Here is a 27,348-nt window from a genome sequence, read left to right on the forward strand (position 1 = left end):
TGTTGAATCTTTAAGACAAAAGATTGTCGCTTTGAAGAATACATCAAGAAGGAACAATATACAAATTTTGGGTCTTCCTGAGTTGGTCGAAGGCAAGCGACCTTCAGAATTTTTTGCAAATCTGTTGGCTCGTTTGTTTTCTGATGTTTTGGATACTCCACCAAGAATAGACCAGGCACACAGAGTCCCACGACCTGTGATAATTGCTTTTCATGACTTCCAAACTAAGATTTCTATAATTTGCTAATCTCATCCGTTAGGTATGATTAACTTTAACGATTATAAGATGAGGCTGATCGAAGATTATTCGCCTGAGGTATTAAATGAATGTTTTAAGTATAAAAAGGTCATGGCGGAGTTATATAACAAAGGCTATAAACCTTCACTAAATTACCCCGCTTGCCTCAGGAACATTTTAGAAAATGGATCTCCTAAGTGGTTTCTTTTGATTGAGAAAGTGCACTATTTTCTTCAGGCCAAATCAAGTCCAGAAGACTGATCGTTTAATACTGTATCATATAAATTATGCTTCCTTAGCTTGACTGATTCTTTGTTGTTGGAAGTTTGCAATCTAATGGTTTAGTACGTCTTTTTTTAAACAATTCTCTCCTCTATTCCCGTATACTCTTATAATCGTATTTTCTTTGCTGAGTTAACTTTTATTTCAACATGATGTTTTGAACTCTTTAGCTCTTCTGAATAATATTTAGTCTACCAACTCCAGAAGTTTAAATGTTTATTTCTGCTTCATATAACCTTGTTCCCTCAGTTTGACTCAAACAACAGGAATTCTGCGGATGCTGGAAATTCAAGCAACACACATCAAAGTTGCTGGTGAACGCAGCAGGCCAGGCAGCATCTCTAGGAAGAGGTACAGTCGACATTTCAGGCCGAGACCCTTTGTCAGGACTAACTGAAGAAAGAGTTAGTAAGAGATTTGAAAGTGGGAGAGGGAGATCCAAAATGATAGGAGAAGACAGGAGGGGGAGGGATGGAGCCAAGAGCTGGACAGGTGATTGGTAAAGGGGATATGAGAGGATCATGGGACAGAAGGCCCGGGGAGAAAGACAAAGGGGGGGGGACCCAGAGGATGGACAAGGGGTATAGTCAGAGGGACAGAGGGAGAAAAAGGAGTGTGAGAGAAAGAATGTGTGTATAAAAATAAATAACGGATGGGGTACGAGGGGGAGGTGGGGCATTAGCGTAAGTTAGAGAAGTCAATGTTCATGCCATCAGGTTGGAGGCTACCCAGACGGAATATAAGGTGTCCATTTAGGAATTGGATGGCAGAGGGGAAGACGCTGTTCCTGAATCACTGAGTGTGTGCCTTCAGGCTTCTGTATCTCCTACCTCATGGTAACAGTGAGAAAAGGGCATGGTCTGGGTGCTGGAGGTCCTTGATCGATGCCGCCTTTCTGAGACACCGCTCCCTAAAGATGTCCTGGGTACTTTGTAGGCTAGTGCCCAAATTTACAACCTTCTGCAGCTTCTTTTGGTCCTGTGCAGTAGCCCCTCCATACCAGACAGTGATGCAGCCTGTCAGAATGCTCTTCACGGTACAACTATAGAAGTTTTTGAGTATATTTGTTGATATGCCAAATCGCTTCAAACTCCTAATAAAGTATAGACGCTGTCTTGCCTTCTTTATGACTACATCAATATGTTGGGACCAGGTTAGATCCTCTGAGATCCGGACACAGAGGAACTTGAAGCTGCTCACTCTCTCCACTTCTGATCCCTCTAAGGGGATTGGTATGTGTTCCTTTGTCTTACCCTTCCTGAAGCCAACAATCAGCTCTTTTGTCTTACTAATGTTGAGTGCCAGGCTGTTGCTGCGGCACCACTCCACTAGTTGGCATATCTCACTCCTGTATCAGCGAGGAGGATGTGTTATCACCAATCTGCACAGACTGCTGATCTCCTAGGATTTTCACGCACAACAGTCTCTGGATATTAGAGAATGGTATGGACAAATAAAAATCCAGTGAGCTGCAGTTCTGTGGGCAAAAAATGTCTTGTTAATGAGAAAGGTCAGAGAAGAATGGCCTGACTGGTTCAAACTGACTGGAAAGTGACAGTAACTCAAATAACAATGCTTTACAATAGTGCAAAAGAGCATCTCTAAACACACATGTCAACCCTTGATGTGGATGGGCTACAACAGCAGAATACCACAAACACTAAGTGAACACTTTATTAGGTACAGGAAGTACTTAAAACTGTGTAGTTTTAAAATTTTCTACTTAAACCAAATTGGAAGTTTCCTATGAAAGATCTAAAATAGAGTATGAAAAGTTTACTCATCATTACAAATAATGAAATCTAACACGGTATTTTCAGGATTTTAAGATTTGTGTTGCTCTGTCTGGATTCAGCTGAGTTTACTTAAAGCTGTCAATGTGCTAAAACTAATTAAAAGTAGCATTTGGATTGATTAATGGCAAGAAAGATTTTTGATCATTTCTTTTGGTCTTTAACGTGCATTTGCCAGTGTAACATCTGATTCTCCTGTTTATCTTGTACATTAGTACCAAAAATCAACAATGGTTTGCATTTATATAAAATCTCAAGAGGCTTCAATATGTAAAACATCAAACCCATTTTTGCATCCTATCACAGATGAGGTGACTAAAAATTTAGGTGCAGGTTTTAAGGAATTTGGACATTTGAGATTTATTGGTTAGACAACGCTTCAAGCTGTTAGAATGAATTGGAACAGTTGTAAAACAACAAGTAGAATCTGTGGCAGTAATGGTGTGGTTAATGTTTTTGATCTTGGTCTCCACAGAACATGCGTGACTGCTGTCTCTCTGGTGCTTTCTTTGTTTTATCTTCTGTGCTCCAGTGTCTACGGTTTGTTACCACCATGTTGTAAGTTGTCTGAATTGGATGATGTAAAGCTGCCTTATTGCTAAGAATATTTAGGTGATTGAACTGATTGTGCGAAGTTAAATTATACGTAGTAAGGATGATGACATTTGGAAGTGGCTGAAAGCTTGGTTGAAAATTGGGTGGATGCAAAAGAAGTTTCACACCAGCCAGCTAGAAAATTGCTCTGTAGACAAAGAAAATGGGATGGCGAGTGAGAGAGGAAAGAAATCGGATATTCAGAAATATAGATCATTTAAAAGCAACTGTAGTTGCTGCCTGCTGCAAATCTGCTAACCCGCAGAGAATGTGCGACTTTGTGGTCTGTGATTTGGAGACAAAACTCTACATTTATTAACTGAATCATTTATCCTGTGCTCATTTAGAACATTTTTGGCACCAAACATCTTTATTCTATGCCGACCATAGGATAGCAATTCGGTATAGTTTTCTTTAAAGTAAAATGTATAAATCTGAAGCTGTATGTTCCTACATTGGCGCTCTTTGGCAATCTTTAAAAAATCAGTTGTTGAAATCAAAGTTTCTTTTTGGGTTGGGGGGAGGGGGCTTAAGTAAACCACACAGGTCCATCTTCTGATTCAAGGTGGATTACTGCGTAAAAGATATTTGCAAAAATAAAATCCCTGCCAACAATAACCCAATATTGAAAGGATGCCTAGTGGATGTTACGTTAATGAACGCGAGGATAAATCTGAATTAAATAGCTTTAAAAGTTTCTGGTGCTATTTATTCTTAAACCAGAGAATATTGTACGATCTGGCCAATATGTCCTGAGATTTTCAAACGACTTCCATGAACAAAGACACACATGAACATTTTAAAAAACATAGCAAGAAGATTGTCAAAGCAGTGTTGGGATTTGTAAGAATGGAAGGAGGAACTGGATAGCAACAGTAGTACAGCCATGATCTTGATGTAGGAATCGTGGAATACAAAAGGCAAGATAACATTCTCATATTTTTTCTGTCCTTGTGATTTTATAGTGAGGAAATGACAACCTGTCGCGGTGCCCTTGCACGATTCTGTATTGGTGGCACCAACAAAACTCGTCAACGTACCTCGTCCCTACGCACGGGCTCTATGGCTCTATTGTTCCATCGTGGCAATGTTTCTCAGCCCTTTATAATTTCTATTTTCTGAAGCATCCCCCCGGGGAGTAATACTTTAATCAGCCGGAGGTACAGTACTCCGATATTCTGTCATGCCACGATACCGCTTCGGTTAACGTCTCCTGCCGTATCCCACGGCGACCAGCCGGACCTCACTAGGCGGGGCCTCCACCACAGTCCGTCACGCTATAGGGTACAATGACGGTGACACCGCCCACCGATGACGAGACGACCTTCTGTAGATGGCGGGGCACAATGTCCCGTGATGCAGCGGGCTTCTCCTCTAGTATCCCATTATACCTTGTGATCGTCGGGTGCGTCGGAATTGAATCCTTCGGTATTCGGTGGACGGTAAAATGGCGGAGAGCGACTATGAGTCGGTGCTGTGTGTGAAGCCGGAGGTTCACGTGTACAGAATACCACCGAGAGCCACGAACCGAGGCTACAGGTACGGTCCGGTGGGTCGTTTGAAAGAAGGGAGTGACAGCTCAGTAAGAATCCACGGTACACGGTTTAAAATGCAGGAAGAGTTTGGCTGGTGGCAGGAGCGGGCTGTGTTGGGAGTAAAAATGATTCTGTCAGGGTGTCAAGCGGTTTAGAGAGAATAAGCTGGGGGGAAGAAAGGGCTTCCAGAAAGGAGTAAGTCACAAGATGTTGTTGTGAACCGCGAGAGAATGGTGTGTGTGTGTGAGAGAGAGGAATGAGGAAGTTTTTTTTTCGCGTTCAGAAAACAAAACTGCAAGTACTTAGTGGGTTAAGCAGTATGTGTGAGGGAGAGAGACGTAATTGGCGTTTTTGAACCAAAGGATATCGATCTGAGCTGAGCAATCAACTGTTTCTATTCCCAAAGGCTTTGCTTGGCCCGCTATTTTAAAACATCGTGTTTACTTTTTGCTTATCATTTTGAATGCAATGGCTTTAGTAACCGTATTTGTTGCTCGCTTTGCCCACTGATAAAGTGACACCAACTATGGCAACAGAAATAGTTCAGTTTTAAATGTGGCATGTAGTGAGTTCTGTGTCTGACGCTGGAACTGGTAAGCAACGTGCTATGTCAGAAATTGACTCTTATCCTTGGATATCAAACAGATCATTACATGAAATCGTAGTGTTTGGAGTCTTCTGCACATCCATTTCGTCCTACTTAGAGCCTTGGGAATGCTTTTATTTATTCAAGGTTCAAATATGTAACACTGCTATACTGTGGAAATGTGAACTGCTTTTTTGTTGCGTACTTTATCACAAATGTGATTAAATAGATCATTTTAGCTGTGTTCAAGGCCAAGTTTAAGCTCATGAACTTGCCAACTACCATGTCACAATGCATAGAATGTGTTGGGGTTGGTAGTTGAGAGTGCACGTGGTTATATCTCTAATCAACATTTTCAAATAATTGCATGTCTGCTCGTTCCCTGATACGTCTAAAATATGGGCCTGTTTCACTTATGGTGTGATAACGTTCAAAAATTAAAGGCAGTCTGGACTTACATTGAGCAAGAAACTGTGGGTAGTAGGGTGTTGTTTAACTTTTGAGCCTTTTATAAAGCCCCGAAAAGTCTTGGTGGATAAATCACCAGAGACGCTCGTTGAGTTGGCAGACGTGGTAATTTGGTTTAAGGAAGGTGTAGAAAATCAGAGTGACATTGCAAAGAGAGAGCCCTTGCTGGGTTCTTAAACCATGCAGGCTCTGAGCCAATTGAGTTGGCTGCATGTTTCACAGTGTAGTAGGGCCTGCCTTTTTATTTTTAAAACAGTGAACCAAGAGCATGACCTTCATCCTGTTAAGGACTGGATAGTGCTAAGAGTTATAGAACGCTACACAGAAACAGACCCTTCAGCCCATCTGGTCAATGCCATACTGTTATTCTGCATAGTCCCATCAACTTGCACTTGGACCACTGCTCTCCATATCACTACCATCTTAAACGCTCAAACACACATCCACCACCTCCACTGGCAGCTTGTTCCGCACCCTCACCGCTCCCTGAGTGAAGATGTTACCCCTCATGTTCACTTTAAACAATTCACCTTTCACCCTATGATCTCCTGTTCTAGTCTCATTCAACCTCAGTGGAAAAAGCCTACTTGCACTTATCCTATCTACACCCCTCATAATCTTGTATACCTCTATCAAATCTTGCCTCAACCTTCTACATTTTGAGGAATGAAGTCCAAACCTATTCAATTTTTCCCTATAACTCAGGCCCTCGGGTCCCGGCGAACATCCTTGTAAATTTTCTCTGCACTCTTTCAATCATATCGGTATCTTTTCTGTAGGTAGCTGACCAGAACTGCATACAGTACTCCAAATTAGGCATCACCAATATCTCGTACAACCTCAACATAACATCCCAACTCCTGTCAACACACACAAAATGCTGCCTGGCCTGCTGAGTTCCTCCAGCATTTTGTGTGTGTTGCTTGGATTTCCAGCTTCTGCAGATTTCCTCTTGTTTGTGATCCCAGCTTCCGTACTCAGTACTTTGATTTATGAAGGCTCTCTATGACCCTATCTACCTGTGGTGCCACATTCAAGGAATTATGGATCTGTATTCCCAGATCCCTCTGTTCTAGCATGCCCTACTGCTCACTGTGTAAGTCCTACCCTGCTTATTCCTCCCAAAGTGCACACCTCACACTGATCTGCATTAAATTCCATCTGCCATTTTCCAGCTTCAAACTTCGATACCTTCCTCGCTATCCACTGTGCCCCCAATCGTGGTATGAACTGCAGATTTGCTGACCCAGATTGTTGATATAGGTGACAAACAGTAATGGACCCAGCACACCACTAGTCACAGGCCTCCAGTCAGAGAGGCAAACCTCTACTACCACTCTCTGGCTTCTCCCATAAGCCAATGTCTGGTACAGTTTACTTGAAGGAAGTGTTCCAGATTTTTAAGCAGGGAGGTACTATTGCAGAAACTGGATTTTGAATTTTCTGCAAGATGCTATGGGCTGCATATTCAGAGTTATCTCTGTTGCTACATGTTCATTTAACAAATGGGTACAAGGTGTAAACAATTTTGCAGAAAAGTGCAGCAAGTATGTTTTGAATTCTATCTATTTATATTTAACGTAACAAATTATGCATTGGCACTTGGGCATTACCAGTTAAAATTTGTTGACACGTTTGTGCAAGTGTTAAAAGTTTCATTACATTAATTTGTGATCAAAAGCTTGATGATGAAGGTAGTTCTAAGGAACACTTTAAAATAGGTTAGAGAGATATGCAGCTAGAAAGCACTGAAAAGAAATTCCAGACCAGTAGAAGCTAGGTCAGTAAGCAGTGCCGTGATTAAAATGGGCGCTGTGTGATAAGACAGATCGGTGGAATGGTAATAGTGTATCTCTGTATTCTCAAGCTCAAAGCGCAGCAGGCTCACAAAACGATTTAACATTTGCTCAGACAGCAGATTTTTAGATAAGCTCAGATTTTGAAAAGTGGTAGGTGTGAAACCATCCTGGAGTGTGCTGTAAGAAACAAAATGGAGGAAACAGAGAGGGTTCCAGTCCATTGTAGATAAAGTGTTGATCTTGTAATTGAGCTGCTTGTGTGGCATTTGATCCTCCCAGGCCTTGAAAGATGAAGTTTCCAATGCAACAATAGTTCAAATACAATACAACAATAATATGCTCTGTTTTTTTTCCTACCACTGTTTCACAGCATGGGTTACAATAATTCTAGTCATGAGAAGTTCTGCAGAGGCTGGAAGTCCAAAGCAATGCGCACAAAATGCTGCAGGTCAGGCAGCATCCTTGGAAGTAAACAAACATTTGACATTTCAGGCTGAGACCCTTCTTCAGGACTGGAAAGGAAGGGGGAAGATGCCAGAATAAAAATGTGAGGAGAGGGAAAGGAGGATAGTTAGAAGGTGACGGGTGAGGCTAGGTGGGTAGAAAAGGTAAAGGGCTGGAGAGGAAGGAATCTGATACGAGAGGAGAATGGACCATAGGAGAAAGGGAAGGAAGAGGTAGCAGGTGAGAAGAAATAAGAGGCCCGAGTGGAAAATAGAAGAAGAGGAGAGGGGAATGATTTTTTTTCACCACAGGAGAAATTGATATTCATGCCATCAGATTTCAGGCTGCCCAGACTGACATGTCAGAATGGGAATTGGAGTTAAAATATTTGGCCACCAGGAAGTTCTGCTTTTTGGTGAATGGAGCACAGGTGTTCGACAAAGCGGTCCCCCGATTTATGATGGGTCTCACCAATGGAGAGGAGCATCAGGAGCACCAGACACAATAGACAACCCCAGCAGATTCACAGGTGAAGTGTTGCCTCACTTGGAAAGACTGTTTGGAGCCCTGAATGGAGGTGAGGGGGGAGGTGAATGGGCTGTTGTAGTACTTTGGTCGCTTGCAGGGATAAGTGCCAGAAGGAAGATTAGTGGGGAGGGATGAATCGACAAGGGAATTATGGAGGAAGCAATCTTCGTGCAAAGCATAGAGTTGGGGGCGGGTATAATTCCAGGCACTTATTTGCCCAAATTTGTCAAGGCAATATGAGTGTCTGTGGAGATCCGAACTAGAATTCTTATGATGCTGCTAGTGAGCATCAGGTCACTGGTTTGGCTCACAATACAGGGGGAGCAGTGGTATGGTCTGTTGTAAATATTGGCACCAATAAGCTCCAAGTTTCTAACATGTAAATGTTGTGACAAGCACCTCTAAAGCATAGTATTCTCCCATCGTGTCCTCATTCTTGGCTTTGTGTACAGGCCACTTAACTACGATTTCTGGATTGCAAGAACATGGAACCTTTGCTGTGTAATATTAATCGATTAATATGAATATAATTATCAGTATGACTTACAAAATGCCACTGCTGGTATAGAGTGTGACCGTAATCAACTGAATCCGTAACTGGTTCGTCAGTCCAACTTATTAATATCATGTGAAATCACAACATGTGCTTCCAGGATTAATGGCCACTTATGGTATGGCTAAAATTTTAATTTTTAATTCACTTTGGTTTTTATCATACTGCCAGATATGCATACTGCATGTTCAATGTCTCTTGCATTCTGGTCCCCTCATCCCACCCTCATTATTGTCTTATGGTGCCATTCAATTATGTGCAGGCTTCTAACCATCCTGTCTGTGCAGTGGTTCTGGCAACCATGAAGGAAAAAGTACAATATGGTTTAGTTTTTATGCACAATTATTTGGGAATATCTAGTGAGTAAGAGTTGGAAAATGCTCTTAGAACATTCAGAGGGACCTGGCTGTTGTTCTCATTTCCTTACAGCACAAACTTGATGGGCTGAATAGCCTCCTATACCATCTCTCAGGGCAGTTCCATTCACTTGCTACTGATCGCAGAATCCATTTTGCACATGCCCTCACATTCCCTGATGAACTCCATGCACTAAGATCATTGAATTATCGTGTGTGTAGTACAATTAGGAAGACAAATTTGTTGGCATTTATTTGAGTATAAGAGTTATTTTCAGAATCAGATTTATTATCACTGACTTAAATGATGTGGAATTCTTTGTTTTGCACCAGAGAAGTTGGATTTTTTTTCTTCCAGCGTGCCAAAAATGAGTGGTCAATCTCTCAAAATAAAGGGAGTGAGCCCCAAAGAAATTTCTTCTCCTGTAGGATAATGAATCTTCAGAATTCTCCAGCCAAGGGCTCAGTCACTGTGTATACTCTAGCTGGAGATTAATAGATTTTTGAATATTAAGTGTATCAAAGTGGTGCTGAGGTGAAAGATCAGCCATTTTCTTATTAACTGGTGAAGCATTGGTGAGGACTAAATGGCCTAATTCTATTTCTTATTCTGTTGTGCCTAATACCATGAAATATCTCTGTACTGGATTGGACAGGTTGTATGTGAGTTTGACAAAATTATCTGAATGCATTGGCAGGGAAAGAGATTATCAGGTGGACTGAGGAAGTACTATAAAGATGTTTCAAAGCTTCCGTGGAAAAAGTGTGACGTCCACTTCAACCTGCAGAGTTTCTTGTCTCTGATTGCTCAAAATGAGGAGTGTTTGGAACATTAGTGAGACCCTCTTTGTCGGGAAAGAGCAGGCTGAGTGTACAGTGGAAAGAGCATACCTTCCTCCCAAGCTACTTGGGCACTTCTTGCTCTGACGTACCAGAATCTGCAACTTCCTTGTTGCCTTCATCAGCCAGTTCAGAACACACAAAACAGAGGTGAAAGCATCCTTGACTGTGAAGATGAATTGAACCATCTCTGGTTTGATTCTAATTTTATGTTACTGTTAACAGTTTTGTTAGAGTCAATCTATATTCTGAGATATCTTTGTTTTACTGTTGAGTTTTTTTGGCCCTCCACTTAATACCCTTCTGTCCAAAAATCAGGTGCTCCGAGGGTCCCAGCAATCTTTTCCTTAACTGCATGCAGCTAATCTGAGAGGGTAGGTATATCAATACCACTTTTTTCAATGTCTCTTCTGTCACCCAGCTCAATTGCTTTGCTTTCAGTTGTATGCCTCAGTTTAAATCCACAACATACTGTACCTGCAGGGACTTACCTTGCTTCCATAATGCAACAACTCATTCTCCTTAGGGTTTATGCATAGTCCCTTTAGTATTTCCATTTTGTCCATGATAATATTATTTGAAGCAATAGAATCAGACCTAACATGTATGCTGGTTTGTCTTTGGTCATTTACTGCACCAGTTAAATATATGGAAGACCACATCCATTGCTTTCAAATCTCTCTCGAAATTTTCTATCTTTCCACTGGATTCCACCCTTTTTCCTGGCCCTGCTCGTTGATTAAACAAACTATCCACAGAATTTAAATCTTTTTTGATGCTCAACTCTGTTCTAACGACACCATCTTATTAAAAATAGAAGCCTTCTTTTCGGTTTCTGCCTCTGCGTTTGTGCTAAATCTTTGAATCGTTGGAAGCCTGTCTTGGTCTGATTATCCCTTTAAGATGCTTTGAATAATTTATTGACTTAAAAGATGTCCATTATAATAGTTGTTCATGGAGATTCTGTAATACAGTATTTTCTCCCTTTTTCCATTCCACCTGCGAGAGGTATTACACTCTCATTGCTGCATGAAAGAAGCTAAAACCGAATCTGATAGTTCCGGTTCATATTTTGCGGTAATTTATTATGCAAGCCCAGAGTCATATAATTAGACACTTTTTCTGGAAATACATTTGATTCAGCAAATACCAGAGTCAAATATAGTCGAGGTTATTTGCTGATGAAGTTTTACTGTGAAAGAGAAAACCAGAATGAACTCTAGAAGTGTTTGCCAGCTGGATTTCACACAATCAATAATTTGTCTGACGGAAGAGTTGGAACAAATGCAGGAAGGAAACATTAACAAAAAGCAGAGCATGCAAAACTCTTTCCAGTCACTGGAATAGAATTTTAAAAATCTAAATGAAAAGAGAAAATCAATTATTGTTGCATTTGAACAGGTAAAGTCAGTATGTAATGCAGACCAAATGACGTGTGCATGTAGAGATGTTTATATCTTATTTGTTCCAACATGTGTGGCAGTGAGTTGGGTACAAGAGAACATTCTGTTCCTAAATTCTGCTTTTGATGTTCCTTGACAATTTCTGTCCTGGTTCAAAGATTCAAAGTACATTTATCAATGTATACAGTAGACAACCCTGAGATTTGTCTTCCACGCAGCCAACCACAAAACACCATGGAACCTGTTCAAAGAAAAGAATCAAGCCCCGCCCCCATGCACAAAACTAACAAATTGTGCAAATGGCAACAAAAAAAGAGTAAAAAAACACAGAATATAAAACACAAAATCAAAAGAGTCCAGACATATTCAGTTCAGTTCAGTGTTCCTTCTCTGCAGGCTGCCCTGATTCAAAGTCGCCAAAAAAGCGACGAGAAACAGAAACACGTCATAGCGTGAACTACAGAGTCCAATCCACAAACCACGTTGATTAAACCTTGCCCAAAAACCAGAACCCCAGCACCATCGTTCAACAGCGTCGAGGGAGAGAGAGACTGTTAGAACACGGATACCTTCCTCCGACAGCAGTGAGCGAGAGGCTGGGAGATGGTGCTGAACACCCACTCTCATCGATGAAATGAAGTTGATCATGGGCTCGTGCCTCGTCTCCAGGCTTCTTAGCCTCAAGGCTATATACTTCACTCAAAGATTCCTAGAACGCCCTTGGAGACAGAGAGGTGCCAGTTTTCTCAATTGGCCTGAAAACACGCCACCATAATGTACATCACAGGCTCCATCCATAGCAGAACCACACTTGAAAGAAAAAGATGTGAAAGAGGTAGTTTTGTGAAACTTCTGGAGGATGTCGCCCTTTGGTTGCGTTGTTCGCTGGCACCGTCGTCTTTAGGAAGTCCCAGCGCTAATTAACTACTGTTGAGATCAGAACTGACAAAGGCAAAGATTCCAAATTTGGAGATGGTCTGTATAGAGTTAAATCATAACTCCTATTGATACTAATCGTTTAGTGACTCACTTCAGAGTCTCATGAATAAAGGAAACGGTGATACCAGCATCTCTGGAGAATAGTCGGGTGAATTAGCAGATCATAACCATTAAGTTAATCATGCCATAAATGTCTTCAGTATTCACAGAATAAAAGAAGAACATGTTGGGTCTGATTGTGTTTGCAGAGAGGAAATAGCAATTAATGGGTTAGATCTCACTCTTTTAATTCAGTGGTTCTGAATTAAATAGACAGGCAAGATTTAATTTAAGTGTTTTGGGACTTTATGTGAGTGCTTTTGAACATAAAATTAATGAACCTTTTGCTGGAAATGAGATCCCATTAATTTCCATAGTTGTAGAGCTATTTATCGGGAAGTGAAGGGAAAGGGAGGTTTCGTTTTAGTTTAGTTTTTGTATTTTTTTTAACAATAAAAGTAAGTGCTCCTCATGAACTTCTAGGGATTTGTATCTACATTGGGAGGGCTATCCCAAAGACTGGTCAACAGCCTGGTGTAATTATACCTTGCAGATGAAGTGTCAGACCCCCCCCCCCACTCCAATTCATGGGTATGATGGGTATGTCCTGTTACCCAGGCAGTGCAGATCATAAAGTGGTAAAGCTCTGGTAGGAGAAGTCATGAGAGATCACGACTTTGACACCACAAACCAAAGAAGTCTCAAGGGATCTGGTCAAGTAGGTGAGGTCATTTCACCTTGATTATCACCAATTATCTTTCCTAAGTTTGTAAATTCTCGGCACCTTAACTGGATGTTCACTGGCCTTAGCGTCACCCATCATCAGTGTTCTTGGGACTTACCAGGAGCAGTAACCCAAAAGCTTGGACTAACAATCCAGAAGTGCTAGATTACATCTGTGTAATTGTTTTAAAATTGAGAACCACTCGATTAAATTTCTTTACCAAAAACCGTAAAAATCCCAGATTGTCATTTCAAGGCTGAAGTGGTTCACAGATGTCCTTTTGGAAGAAATCTCCTGTCCTCAGCTGGTCAGGCTTTCATGTGAACCCATATAAACAGCAGATTCTTAAGTGTCCATATCCTACAAATAAAAGAAAAGAGCCTTGGCTAGCCACCAGTACTGTGGCCACAAGAACATGTGAAGCGCATGGTTGCGGTAAGTGATGGACCTTCTGCCGCCTTGGGGCGTTTTCATCATTTGCAAAGTACAAGTCTGGATTGTGATATGAAGTTCAGACTTTGCACTTGCTGGAATGAGTGCAGATACTTAGCACCACTTGGGACCAGCCATACACTTGGCTCCCATTCACGATGCTAAACATTCATTTCCTGCATCAGTGGTACAGAGCACTGCAGCTACTGAGTGTGCTGTTTATAAAACGAAACTCTCCTAGGCTACTCAAACACCATCTGTAAAAACATGACCTCTAGTCATGAATGAGGGTGGAAACTGCTCCATTTGGAAATATACTGCTGTTCATTTATCACCACTGACTCTAAACCTTGCAAATTCCACCCACAGGATTGTGGGTGCATCTTGGCCACTCAAAGGTTGGCCCAGTTGAAGGTTGCTTGCAACCTCTGGGAATTAGGGATGGATAGGAAATGCTGGCAAGGTCAACAATATTAACATTATGAAAAAGAACAGTGTCTAAAGCATAGCCATGAGTTGAGGAGTAAATCTTTTGGTGGCTGCACTCACAAAATAGACGCCTAGGGTACAAATATCACTTTTATGCTGAAGCGTACATGGAAGTATTTCTGTTCCTTTCAGTACTCTGTATTGTGGTCCCCAATGGCCCAGGAAAGGACTAAAATATGGTGCAGACCACCTGTCCGTATGGCTGCTTTGTAACTTAATGGATGCTACTGCCATGTCTCAAGGTGTGCTTCTAGATGAGCAAAAAAATGCTGGTGCACACCGTTTCAAAGGATGCTACATACCAAGGGGTTCTGAAGGAGAGGTCACAAGAACAGCAGTGGTTTGTTCCCCACATATAGTACACCCAGAACTGTAGCAGGTATCTACTGTAGCGTTCTATTTTCCCTGTTGGTATTGATGAGGTTCATTTGAATCTTGCAACATATCTAGGTGGAGGTGTCAAAATATCAACCATGCCACAGCACAGTTGTCACCCATTGGTTTATGGACAAGCCTTGACTCCATCTCTGCGGCAAACTTGAACTCTCAAACTGTACCTTAAGTGACAGAAAGGGGAAGCAAAGCAGGGTCTGCTTGTTACCTTTCACTATAACCCATTTGTGCCTCAGTTATTATATCTTACCTTTCCATTTGTTTTGTACTTCCAGTTTGTGTGCAGAATATAAAAAGAGGTCATTGAACAATTAAATTGTTTAATGGTTCAAACTAATCAAGGTTAATTGATCTGTCATACTGCCAAGCCTTCTCATTTTTCCATCTTTGTTCTCAGCTATTGGAATGTACAAATCCATGGACAACTAACGCCATATTATATGCACTGTAGTATAGAAGCAACAAAACTCAAAAGGAACCTTCCATACTTAATAATCTGTATTTCATAAGTTGAACCAGTTTTAGAGGTCATTACTCAAAGCCCTAATGCAGTCTCTGATATCTGCTCGTGTGGCAATTTGACTACTCGATCTCAATGGTACTTGGTCACTAAGTAGTGGCTATTGGTGAGAAAAGTTCCTGAATGGACACTATAGAATGATAGACCACAGTTGGCTTCCCAGGCCACATCTTTTAGAATAACCTGTCACCTGTTTGATTAAATTTCAAGTGTTAGATATTGGAGAATTAGAAAGGCTGTTTTTTTGCTTCCTCCTCCTTTCGCTTAAGATTTAGTGGGTTCTGAGGTGGCTAATAGAGCCCAGCAAATTGAGCAGGTAGTAGCCAATTGAATGGGTCATTTGTAAGGCAATCTTCTTTTTGCCTCTTTTGCATCACCTTCATGTGCTTGCACTGCATGACTTGATTATTGATGCCACCCCTAACACTGCTTTTCCATGGTGAGCGATCATGGGCCGTAGATTCTCAGCAATCAGTGAAGATGCACATTTCCTCAAGAAGCTTTGAGCATATCGTTGAATCTCTCTGCCTGTAAGCTGTTCTTATGACAGCTCAGAATAGAGTCTGAAATGGCAATTATTTAAAGTTACTTTTAAACAGTTTTTGGGAGGAAAGGAGGTCACAGAAATAGATAACTTTTGCCAAAAGCCATCAATGTTGTTGTGGTGGGATGCTTGAGTTACTGCATTAGAAAATATTCAGTTACTTGTCCATATCTGGCGATCCCATGCACGGTTGTATCTTCATTCCAACATCTTAAGTTCTATGTAAAGGATACTTCAGTTAGCCTAGGCTCAATTCTCATCAGAGATACAAATGACATCCTCAGGTGATGACTTACTGCTGGAATATCTTAAAAACTTAGTTTGTGATATGTTTACTCCGCACACTTGAGGACAGTTGTGCTCATAGTGGTGGGGGGGGGGGGGTGTCTCCATTGAAAATGGTGTCGATGATGTTTGCTGCAAAAACTGTTTAGAGTTTGAAAGAGATTTTGTCATATAACTCTGTCCCCTTTTCCTGTTCAGAGCTGCAGATTGGAAGTTGGATCAACCTGACTGGACTGGACGACTCCGGATAACAGCAAAAGGAAATACTGCTTACATTAAGTTAGAAGACAAAAATTCAGGTATTTTCCTTGAAACAAAAAATCAGGTTGCCTCCATGTTGATCATTGTTACAGTCAAGGGAAGAGTAGTGGCTTTGAGTCCTTATTTTGAAAGAAAATTTGCACTTCTGTAGCGCTTATCACATTTTAAGAATATTCTAAAGAAAAACTTCTGAACTATAAACCATTAAGCTCCACATCTGTGGTAAGTAAGTTACTTGAGGGATAAAATATACATGTTTGGAAAGACTGATTGACTAGGGATGGTCAGCGTGGCTTGGAGTTCGGGAGATCACGTCTAACAAATTTGATTGAATTTTTTTTTGAAGAAGTTACCAAGAAGTTTGATGAGATGTGGTCCACATGGACTTCACTGAGGCCTTTGATAAGGTTCTGCATGGTAGACTGCTGCGGAAAATTAGATTGTCTAATTGGATGCACAGTTGGCTTGATGGTAGAAAGCAGAGGGTGATGGTGAAAGGTAGCCTTTCAGATAGAGGCCCGTGACTAGTGGTGCTCCCCACTGGCCTTGTACATGCTTTGAGAATGTCCAAGATGTGGTTAGAAAGTTTGCAGCTGACACTAAAATAGGTGGTGTCATAGACAGTGAAGATGGCTGTCAGAAATTACAAAGGAATCTTGGATCAACTGGGTGAGTGAGCTGAGGAAGGGCAAATTGAGTTTAATTTAGATAAGAGTGAGGAGTTGCCTTTTGGGAAGAAAAATGAGAGTGGGACTTACACAGTGAACGGAAGGGCCTTGGGGAGTGTTGTAGAACAGAGGAACCTACGAATACAAGTACATGTTTCCTTGAAAATATCATGACAGTGGGCTGGCTGGTGGCGCAATGACATCGGCGCCAGACCCGGGAGTGGAGGTTCCCTGGTTCAAAACCAGCCGGGTCTGCTCCCGAGTACACTTTCCATCTGTGCCGGGTTGAGTGTGGAGATCGCAACTCGACCTCTTAAAATAAAAGGGAAAAATACTGTGAAAATGTGTGAGGAGTGGTAGGCCACACAGTCTCGTTCTCACTCCACACCTTGTAAAAGCCATGATAAAGACATCATCACAGACACACGCAGGCACATGCCAAAAGAAAAAGAAAGAAGATATCATGACAGGTACACAGAGCAGTGAAGGCGGCTTTTGGTACATTGGCCTTCATCAGTCAGGGCACTGAGTATAGAAGATGGAATGGTTTGTTGCATTTGAACAACTTGGAATATTGTGTTCAGTTTTGGTCACCCTGCTATTAAGCTGGAAGGAGTGCAGAGAAGATCTATGAGGATGTTGCTGGGACTTGAGGGACTGAGTTATGAAGAAAGGTTGAACAGGTTGGGACTATATTCATTGTCCATGAGGGGTGATTTTATAGAGGCATATAAAATTGAGTGGCTGACATTAAAGTGAATACACAGTCTTTTTCAAAGGATTAGGGAGTGAAGAGCTAGAGGACATATTTTAAGGTGAGAGTGGAGATAATAGGAACCTATGATCAACATTTTCATCCAGAGGATGGTCAGTATATGGAATGAAATGCTTTTGGAGGTGGCCAAGGCAGGCATGTTTTTAACAACCTTTAAAAAGGACTTGGACAGATATCTGGATTTGGGAGAGTTTAAAAGGATTATGGGCCAAGTACAGGAAAACAGGATTATCTTAGATGGGAATTGACACAGGCTGTAGGGCCTGTTTCCATGCTTTTGTGGCTCTGGCTATATTTTAGTCAATATAGTTCTGCTTTGTATGGTCACTGTAGGAAATGCAGCAGACGGTTTAGGCTCGGCATTATCCTATTAGTAGTAAGTGCCATCATTATCTCTGAAAAAGGAACTGTGTGGAGATTAAATGATCAAACATGAAATATCAGTGGCTATGTTCTTTGCCCAACTTTTCATGTTCTTTAAAAAGACACCATGAAACATCAACTTTTTATTCAGATTAAAGAGATTTCCAAAATGAGTCACTCCCTTAATACTATTTTGGAGGAAAACTTGCGTATTTTGTGCTCAGGATTCAGGAATGGGATGGACCTTCAACCACATTGGGAAAGGAATTTGCTATCGGTAAAATACTCTCTCTCTCTGCTGTTTCAAAAACTCAACCTATCCTTTGCTTAGGTTGATGGAATCTTCTATCCACATTACACCCAGAAAGGCAAGTTAGAAACAGTACAGTACAGCACAGTACAGTCCTTTTGGTCCACAATGTTGTGTCAGCCCTATAACCTATTCTAAGATCTATCTAACCCTTCCCTCTTACGTAATCCTCCATTCTTCTGTCATCTATGTGCCTATATAAGAGTATTTTTAAGTGTCCCTAATGTATCTGCCTCTACCACCACCCTTGGTGGGGTGTTCCATGCACCAACCACGCTCAGTAAAAAAGTAAAAGTTACTTCTGACATCCTCCCTGTACTTGAATTTCCTTAAAATTATGTTCCCTTGTATTAGCCATTTCCACCATGGGGAAATGTCTCTGGATATCTGCTCAATCTATGCCTTTTACCGTCTTGTGCACCTCTATCATATCACTTCTCATAAACTTGTACACTAGTTAATAGGGATGGATCAGATTCTGATTTAGTTATCAAAAGTGCATCAACACATCCGGTGAAATGTGCCATTTGTGTTCACAACAAGCACACCCAAAGGTATGTTAGGGGCAGCCTGCAAGTGTCGCCACAGATTCTGGCACCAACATAGGATGCCCACAATGGTCTGTAGAACAACACAAGCAGCAACAATAACAAAACAAAGAACAACAGTAAACAAAAATCCTCTTTCCCATCCCTCCACCCCACCCATTCACAACACAGACAAGGCTCCAAACCCAGGACAGGCCACCTCCGGGCCCCAGTGCTTGTCCCCGGATCTTCAGACTCTCAGTCATCGAGTCAAAAGCTTACGAGCTTCTACCTCTGGAATATGGTCTTTGACCTTCAACTTTGCTCTTCAGACTATGCTGGGTTTGACCTTCAAGCCTCAATTTCCAAGCTCGTGTGGACCTCTTACCCAGATGTCCTGCGAGGGTTGGGAAGGTCACTGTTCTCATGACTCCTGCCCGTATCCAGGACTCACTCCCCATCCAGACCTCCAACCGCAGTGCCTGCCGACACAACTTCTGGGATCGCTGAGCACCTCAACCTGGATTTGAGCTCCCGCCCAGGCACTTCATTTGCTTACCCTTGACTGCAAGCTCCCCCTCATCTGTGTCCCTGAACCCTAACCTGACCCCTAGCTCACCGTGCTGTCCCCAAAACCATCCATATAAACCTAATACTAAACAACTGAGTCCTGAGTCACAGTTTCAGGCATCACAACACAGTGCCATCTTGACTAGAGTTCAGTCCTTGCCAAATCTGAGTAAGCAGCAATATGGTGACTGATTTTAGCGTGCAGTGCAGGAGTGCTTGATCCTTAGTATCAAACGGCCACATGATTAATGCACCAATTACAAGTTACTACAACGTTTATGACTTTACATTATGTTTTTGTGCCTTTGCTACTGTTGAAGATGAGTTTGAATGATCAAAGTTATTGCTGATAAACTGGTTGAAATGACTGCTGACCTTCCTTTGTTGTTTTGTTCTTATTCTCAGGAGAGCTATTTGCTCAATCTCCAGTAGATCAGTTTCCTGGCATTGCAGTGGAGAGTGTTATTGACTCCAGCAGATACTTCGTAATTCGCATCGAGGATGGAAATGGTAATTATGTCCAGAGAACTTGTATCTGAATCTTGTTCTTTACTACACTAGGGAAATGCTAAGAGTCAGTGCTTGCATGACTTTTTTTGATTGCAGAGTTGTTCTGCACGTTGATTCTTACTTATTTTTTCCAAACTGCTCTGGAATGTTTCATTAAATTATGCAAGTTCAATTGCCAGAGGTTGAAAATACTAATGATATACCTATAAGTCTAACATCTTCCATTATAACATTGTAGCCATTATTGCAATATGGTGGCATTGGCTTTATTGTACCTGATGAATGTACCACTTATCTGAGCTGGTGCACGAGAGCATAGTAATATAGGAACAGGAATGAGTCACTAAGCTTTTCCATTCCATTCATGGCAGATCTATGCTTCCTGAACTCATTTCTGCTATTTCCCCATAATTCTCAATTCTTTAGTCTTTCAGATCTTTATTTGTCTCTGTTAAATATATCTAGTGATTTGTCCACTACCCTTAGGTAAAGAATTCCAGATATTCATTATTGTCTGATAAATTTTTATGTGCAGTAACTTAGTTTTAAGTGAATTTTTTGTAGGTCTGTCTCACACCAGTAGAAACGTATTAGCATCTACACTGTGAAGCTCCCTTAGGATCTTAAGTGCTTGAACAAGGTCATCCTACATTCTTTTAAACTCCATGAAATATATAGTAGATTCTTGATAAGGTAACCCTGTCATCTGAGGAATTAGTCTGGTGGATTTCTGTTTGGGCTGACTCTAGTTTTGCAGTATCCTGTTTTGAAGTAAAGCCACCATAGTAGTCTAGATGTGGGCTTGCCAATACCCCATATAACCATAACAAAACTTTCTCTGCTTTTTGGATGTGCCTGCTAATTTTTGTGGTTCATGTACCAGAACACCTAGATTCCTGTGAACATCACTCTCAATCTCTCTCTATCTTGCAGAAGTGCATGCCCTAACACTGTTCCATAATAAGCTCCATTTGCCTAATTTTCACCTAATCTGTCTATCTCTCATTGCAGAATTGCAATGTCCTCACCATGATATGCCCCCTTCAACCTATTTTCATATCATCAGCATACCTGGAAACCCCGAGTTTTGTTGCCTTCAGGTCATTAATGCAAACGGTAAACAACCAGGGGCCAAAAAGCCAATACCTAGAGCACTCTGACATAAAAGGACTCATTTATTCCAACTGTGCAACAGTCTGCTTTCAATCCATGTTAACAAACTTTATCCAGTGCCTTCAGCTCTTATTTGGTGCACCACTCTCTTGTATGGCACGTTGTTGAAATCTAAGTATACTATGCCTACAGGTTCTCTTCAATTAACTCTTCCTGTCACATCTTAAAAGAATTTGTTTATATTTGTCAAACATGATTTAACTGCTATAAAACAATGTTTCTGTCAAGATCTTGCCTCAGGTGCTAATTAATTGTTCAGTGAGTTTTGAGTAGAACTAAACTTTGCGATCCACAATAAATGCTTCCACTTTGTGTTCGAGGCAAGATCGTTCTGAAGGAGCTAACAACAGTTCTAATAAACTCCTGAAGTGGTGTATGGAGACTTAAGAGATTGACCTCTAATAAACAATTGTCTTCATTAACATCCATTCTCCTGTCCCTATGTGGTATGGAAGGGCCAGTGCAGAGGATTGGAAAAAGGGCTGCAGAAGGTTGTAAACTCAGCCAGCTCCATCATGGGCACTGGCCTCCCCAGCATTGAGGGCACCTTCAAAAGGTGATGCCTCAAATAGGCAGCATCCATCATTAAGGACCCCACCATTCAGGAGCACCAGGGAGGAGGTTCAGGAACCTGAGACGTTTTAGGAACAGCTTCTTCCCATCTGCCATCAAATTGCTGAATAGACAATGAATCCATGTACACTTCCTCACTATTTGTTTTACTCTCTTTTTTGAACTCTGTGTGTGCGTGCGCTACCACAGAACAGCAAATCTCTCAACAAATGTCAAGATAATAAACCTAATTCTGATTCAAGTATTTATCATAATCATTTCATCATCCGACCTTATCAGATTTCGGTCAATAAACTTTATCTACAAGAGTGGGTTAACCTGTAGTTTGTTTGGCTTATCACGCAACACAGAATGGTGGATTTATTCACAGTTCAAAGTTCAAAGTAAATTTATTATCAGTGTATGTATATACCACCATATACAACCCTGAGATTCATTTTCATTTTCTTATGGGTATACTTAATAAATCCATAGTAGAATAATAACCATAACAGAATCAATGAAAGACTACATCAACAGGGCAGACAAATTGTAAAAAACGACAATCTGCAAAAAGCAACAAACAGTTCAAATAAAAAAAGAAAGAAGGAACAAAAATAGTATAAGCAATAAATATGAAGAACATGGGATGAAGAGCCCATGAAAGTGAGTCCACTGGTTGTAGGAACATTTCAATGATGGGGCAAGTGAAGCTGTCCTTTTTTGGTTCACAAAAAAGGCTGAGGGGTAATAACCGTTCCTGAAACTGGTGGTGTGAGTCTTGAGGCTCCTGTACCTTCTTCCTGAGAAGGAGCAATGTCCTGGGTGGTGGGGGTTCCCTGATGGTGGATGTGGCTTTCCTGTAACACTATTTCATGTAGATGTGCTGAATGGTGGGGAGGGCTTCACGTGATGGACTGAACTGTATCCACTACTTTTTGTAGGATTTTCTGTTAAAGGGCATTGGTGCTTCCATACCAGGTTGTTACGCAGCCAGTCAATATACTCTCCACTACACATCTATAGAAGTTTTAGATGTTATGGTGAACCTTTGCACTCCTAAGGAAGTGGAGGCACTACCGTGCTTTCTTCATAATTACACTTGCGTGTTGGGCCCAGGACAGGTCCTCTGAAATAATAACGCTGAGGAATTTAAAGTCAGCTCCTTGGTCTTGCTGACATTGAGTAAGAGGTTGTTGTTATGGCACCACTCAGCCAGATTTTTAATCTCCTTCCTATATGCTGATTCATCACCACCTTTGATTCTGCCTGCGACAGTGGTGTCGTCAGCAACTTGTATACAGAAGCAAATTATAACTAAGACCATTTAAATTTATGATGCTTGCAGTTGCCAAACGTCCATCAACAGAAATCATAAAATATGATTCATATTAAGCTCTTGTACTTTGTACAATCATGTCTTTTAGATGCACCCTTTAATTTGTGTTGTGCCACTGGCAAGTTTGATTATAATAAGATTGAGGAATAATTTGTTTACGTGTTTAACATGTTTGTAACAAACATGTTACTAATGTTTGATAGTGTTGAGTGCTGAATAACAGGATGTATAACGGGTACCAGAGTGTCAGCTATGGTAGCTCAGGAATTTTGTAGCATTGTTAAAAGGAAGTTTCCTCGGCTGTGTAATCACAGAATAGGAAGTATAATTTTAAAATTTGAGCTAGGTTGTTGAGTGAAATCAAAAAGCATTAATAAATGTCGGTGGAAGTCTGGAACTGGCAAAGGTTACGGGAAATGAATTGTCATGGACGTTGAGTTAGGTTTGAGGGGCTAAAGCAAGGGCTCCCAACCTCTTTTATGCTATGGACCCCTACCATTAACCGATGGGTCTATGTTCTCCTGGGCAAAAGGACCCCACCCATTTGTACTTCTATTCTGAAAGTTATTTAGTTTAAGTTGCCCCCGGTGCAGAGAAAATCCATTTTGTATTGTTTAAAAAAGATTTATAAAATCCACTGTCATTTGACAAACTTGTTTCATTATGCAGGGCGACGTGCATTCATTGGCATTGGATTCGTAGATCGTGGTGATGCTTTTGATTTTAATGTCAGTCTCCAGGATCACTTCAAGTAAGTTTTGTGCCATTACTGTTGCAATAGAGTTTGTTTGATTGAAATTAAAACATTGAGATTAGACAATATCCATATATACTCTATAGAAGAAATTGTCTTAATGAATGAAGAAAGCTCATGTTTCAATATTTCTTATTTATAATTCCTAGTCAGATCCAGTGAAGTACTTGATAATTAGATGGGTTGAAATAGATGAATATGACTTAAATCACAACTAGGAAATAAAGATGACATTAAGTAAATGAGTATAACTTTAAATCAACATTTGGGAAAAGAGTGACAGTGTTGTCTGTCCTATTGCTTTTTTGTTTCAAGGTTTAACTTTCATTTTAATTTGAAAATGTTCCTGAGCAATAGACTGTATTTTCCTTCTGATTTGCAGATGGGTTAAGCAGCAGAATGAACTTGCCAAACAAGCTCAGAACCCAGACTCTGGACCCAAATTGGACTTGGGATTTAAGGATGGACAGACCATCAAGCTAAATATTGGGGTGAGGCACAGAAATCAAATTTCAATAATTAAGAATATTTAAAACAAGACAGATGGTATACCTTGAAGTCAAGGTATAAATTTAAATTGGATATGAAAGGAAACATCTGCATACAAAAGCCAACATATGACATAGGCTAATAGCTGCCACATTTTAGTAATTCTCAGTAATTTTTTAAAGTTGGGCTTTGGACAGTTCAAGAACTAGAAAAATGGGCCAATCGGAGTTGGGCCTGAGGAGGACAGTGGACCAGTTAGAGTTGGCCCTTGAGCAGACTGCTGCGTGTATGTGTGGATTAGTGAGATTTGGACAATGGTAGATTGGACTTCAGTTTAAAATTTTCATCCAGAATGAAGATAGTTTTATAATACAAGTAAAAATTCCAATCTCTATATAAATTATTTCTGACCATATTGCGATATTCTCTTTTCTAGATCCGTTATAGTTGCTGGTAGCCAGTATAAATGTATTAAGTAGGGTATGTTTTCACTTGAGGAATGGGCATTAAATTTCTTCGGTAAAATGTTTCGATAAATATTTGACTTTGATCTATACTGAGTTAGTGCAGTCAGTAGGTTATCAGAGTAAGTACTGCATTGTACTTTGGGCCAAGCAGAAGGAAAATCAGAAAACAGTTGTTATTATTATTCAGAGACCTGTTGAAAAATACATGCTTGAGGACAGTACGATTGTCTATGACCAGTCAGTAGCTCTCATGGGAGGACTGTTGGTAACAACGGCACAATGTTCCATTATAAGCCATTCATTTCTATGTGACAGGAAGCAAAAAGTTGGTATTTTATTGGAAATAACACTTTAGTTTAATTAAAGCTAATCGCAATCAATTTTATTTTCAGAATGTACGGAAGAAGGAAAACTCGTCGACGAAGCCTCGTTTACCGAGTAGTGGAATAGGTCTACTTCCACCTCCTCCAGGTGCTAAAACACCAACACTGCTCCCACCACCAGGATCTCATAGTGTACAGGATCCAGTGATGCCACCGCCTGTGAAGCCAGCTACTCCAGGTTACTGTGCTGTAAAAGAGGGGGTTTCTCTTTAATCTTGTTAATCAACATCCTGAATGATACTTATTTACCCATTGCCTGTAGCTGTGTTAATTGAGTGAAGCAAAGTTATTTCTTACTGAAATTTTTCAATTGGAGTGAGAAACTATGAGCAAGTATTGCTGACTTCTGTTTGTTGGTCAGAGTACAATTGCTTGATTTGCTATTTGGATCACTTCTCAGAGGAATTGCTATAACAGTGTCCTCAAAGAAATTAACCATTTTAAGTACAGTTACATATCAGCAGTTGCACATCACAAATTTATGATTGATAATGGATAATGTTATGTCTGTGCAGAACAAGAACAACATAAGTAGGATGAAACAGTTTTACTGAATCATATTAATCATGGTAAACGTTGGGTAACTTGCAGTGCATAAGTGAGGACCCAGGCCCACCGAGATGGAAACGTGCGCACTCGAAAGCCCGTGCAAAAAGAGATGGCCATGAGAGCCCCAATCAATTCACCACGCGATCAGTTGGTTACTTGCGTACTTGGCATGTTCTGACAATCAGTCTGATATAGTTTAGATAGCAGTGGTTAAAAAGTGAGGTTAATTTTGAGTGGTCATTTTTGGCTAATGTTTATAAATTCACCATGTTTCACGGTTTGATTCATAAACCTTGAATGTACTATAATTTTGATACTGTTTTTAATAGTCATGACTAGTTAGAATGATAATTCTACATCTTTTGCAGAATTACTGGGAGACTTTTTTGCTCCAACTCTACCTCCTGCTCAGGCTTCCCATGCTGCTTCCACTGATCTCTGGGGAGATTTTGCAACAGCCCCCAGGTTAGTAATGCATCCATTGTTAAAAACTGTCATCAGGATTTTTAAGTACAAACTATACAATTTTAATTTGACTCAAGGAAGTATTGCCACAAACATCAGAGTAAGTTAAATATGCATTTCAGAACTTCTCTTTAGTGGATTGGCTCACTGCTCTTTCACTGAAGTAGAGGTTTGAAGCTTTCACAAAATTTTTTGTCATCACAGGAATTTAAATTTCAAAGATGAATTTTACACAGTATTGCTTACCATTATTTAATTTGCTTTTTCTTTAGCACTGCTACAAGCCAAGTGACCCAAAGTGCAAATTGGGTACAGTTTTGATATGGGACATCTTTGTTTTCTTCTTTGAAACTAAGAACTTGAGAGACCATGATTGACATGCTTTCTGGTAAGATTTTTGGAAGCGGAAGCTGCTGGGAGTCCATTGTGTCAGAGCCAGCTGGATTCTGGACTCTCATGCTACAGTCTTGGATCATTACATTTCCATTTACGGTGCATTTGTACCAGGACGTCTACCCCACCCCTGTAACTGTGGTGTCTCCGAGAGCCCGGACATCCATCACCATCTATGACTTTGCTTCATGGTGATTGGGTTCTGTTTCATAAAGGTCACTGGGACACAAATGCATATTAAAATGGATTAATCATGTTTTTGAATTTTTTGTTTAAGTGTGTGTAATAATGGTCTTAACTTGTAAGTGTTCTATAAGCCCATCAAACTTTCACACACTGTATACAGTAGCTTTTCATTCCATATTTGATCTACCATTATAATAGTTTATGTTGGGAATATGTGGGTAGACTACTATTTATACAAATAATTTCAACAAAAATAACTACGCACTATGGTTCACTGGAATCCCGTAAAATTGCATGCTGCACCAGGAGGTGGACATTTGTCCTCCTTTCCTTCAAGGGATAATTTAATGATTGGGAACAGATAGATACGGGTCATGATGGATAGAGAGCTGAACCTTAAAGTACATTTTCTTTCCAAAATGTTTGCTTTGGCCAGTGACCTTAATCTCTGGGCTGACTTGTGAACAATTTGTCTGTAAATAAGAGTTTGTCTATTTCAATATTTATACAGTTTGGCGGGGTGGGGGGGCGGAATATACTGCATCGGGAGGGGGAGGGGAGAATTAGGAGCTATTAATCAAACTAGGTTAAAATTGTGAAATTGATTTAGCTTCGGAAGAATGTTCCAAATAAAAATATATCTATTGAAATTGTTTGGCTATTTTGATAATATCTGCTGATTCTCTGCGATCTAATCTAACAGCCATTGAAGTTACTGCCTTCTGTCCTGTTGGTAAATAGAAGTTTCAGTATGTGCGGATTCCACAAAGTGCAATCAGTTAAATAAACAATTACTTTTTTATATCAGTTGAGCAAGAAACATTGGGACA

At 40.6% G+C, this 27,348-nt stretch overlaps 1 protein-coding gene across 1 annotated transcript; it reads left to right on the top strand.

Moving 5' to 3' along the window:
* Positions 1–4,237: 4,237 nt before the first annotated feature.
* Positions 4,238–27,053, top strand: LOC140188804 (adaptin ear-binding coat-associated protein 2-like). The gene is made up of 8 exons (XM_072245451.1): positions 4,238–4,446; positions 15,983–16,083; positions 19,664–19,768; positions 23,502–23,583; positions 23,969–24,077; positions 24,935–25,103; positions 25,843–25,939; positions 26,212–27,053. The coding sequence occupies exons 1-8, from the start codon at positions 4,355–4,357 to the stop codon at positions 26,258–26,260; spliced, it is 804 nt and encodes a 267-aa protein (XP_072101552.1). The 5' UTR covers positions 4,238–4,354; the 3' UTR covers positions 26,261–27,053.
* Positions 27,054–27,348: the final 295 nt, after the last annotated feature.

This window comes from Mobula birostris, chromosome 27 (genome assembly GCF_030028105.1).
Source record: "Mobula birostris isolate sMobBir1 chromosome 27, sMobBir1.hap1, whole genome shotgun sequence".
Taxonomy (NCBI): domain Eukaryota; kingdom Metazoa; phylum Chordata; class Chondrichthyes; order Myliobatiformes; family Myliobatidae; genus Mobula; species Mobula birostris.

Excerpts from the sequence above, each read along its gene's own strand:
- LOC140188804 (XM_072245451.1), top strand. The coding sequence starts at position 4,355 with ATGGCGGAGAGCGACTATGAGTCGGTGCTGTGTGTGAAGCCGGAGGTT. Across the intron at positions 24,078-24,934 it reads CCATCAAGCTAAATATTGGG|AATGTACGGAAGAAGGAAAA; the intron begins GTGAGGCACAGA and ends TTTTATTTTCAG. Across the intron at positions 25,940-26,211 it reads GATTTTGCAACAGCCCCCAG|CACTGCTACAAGCCAAGTGA; the intron begins GTTAGTAATGCA and ends CTTTTTCTTTAG.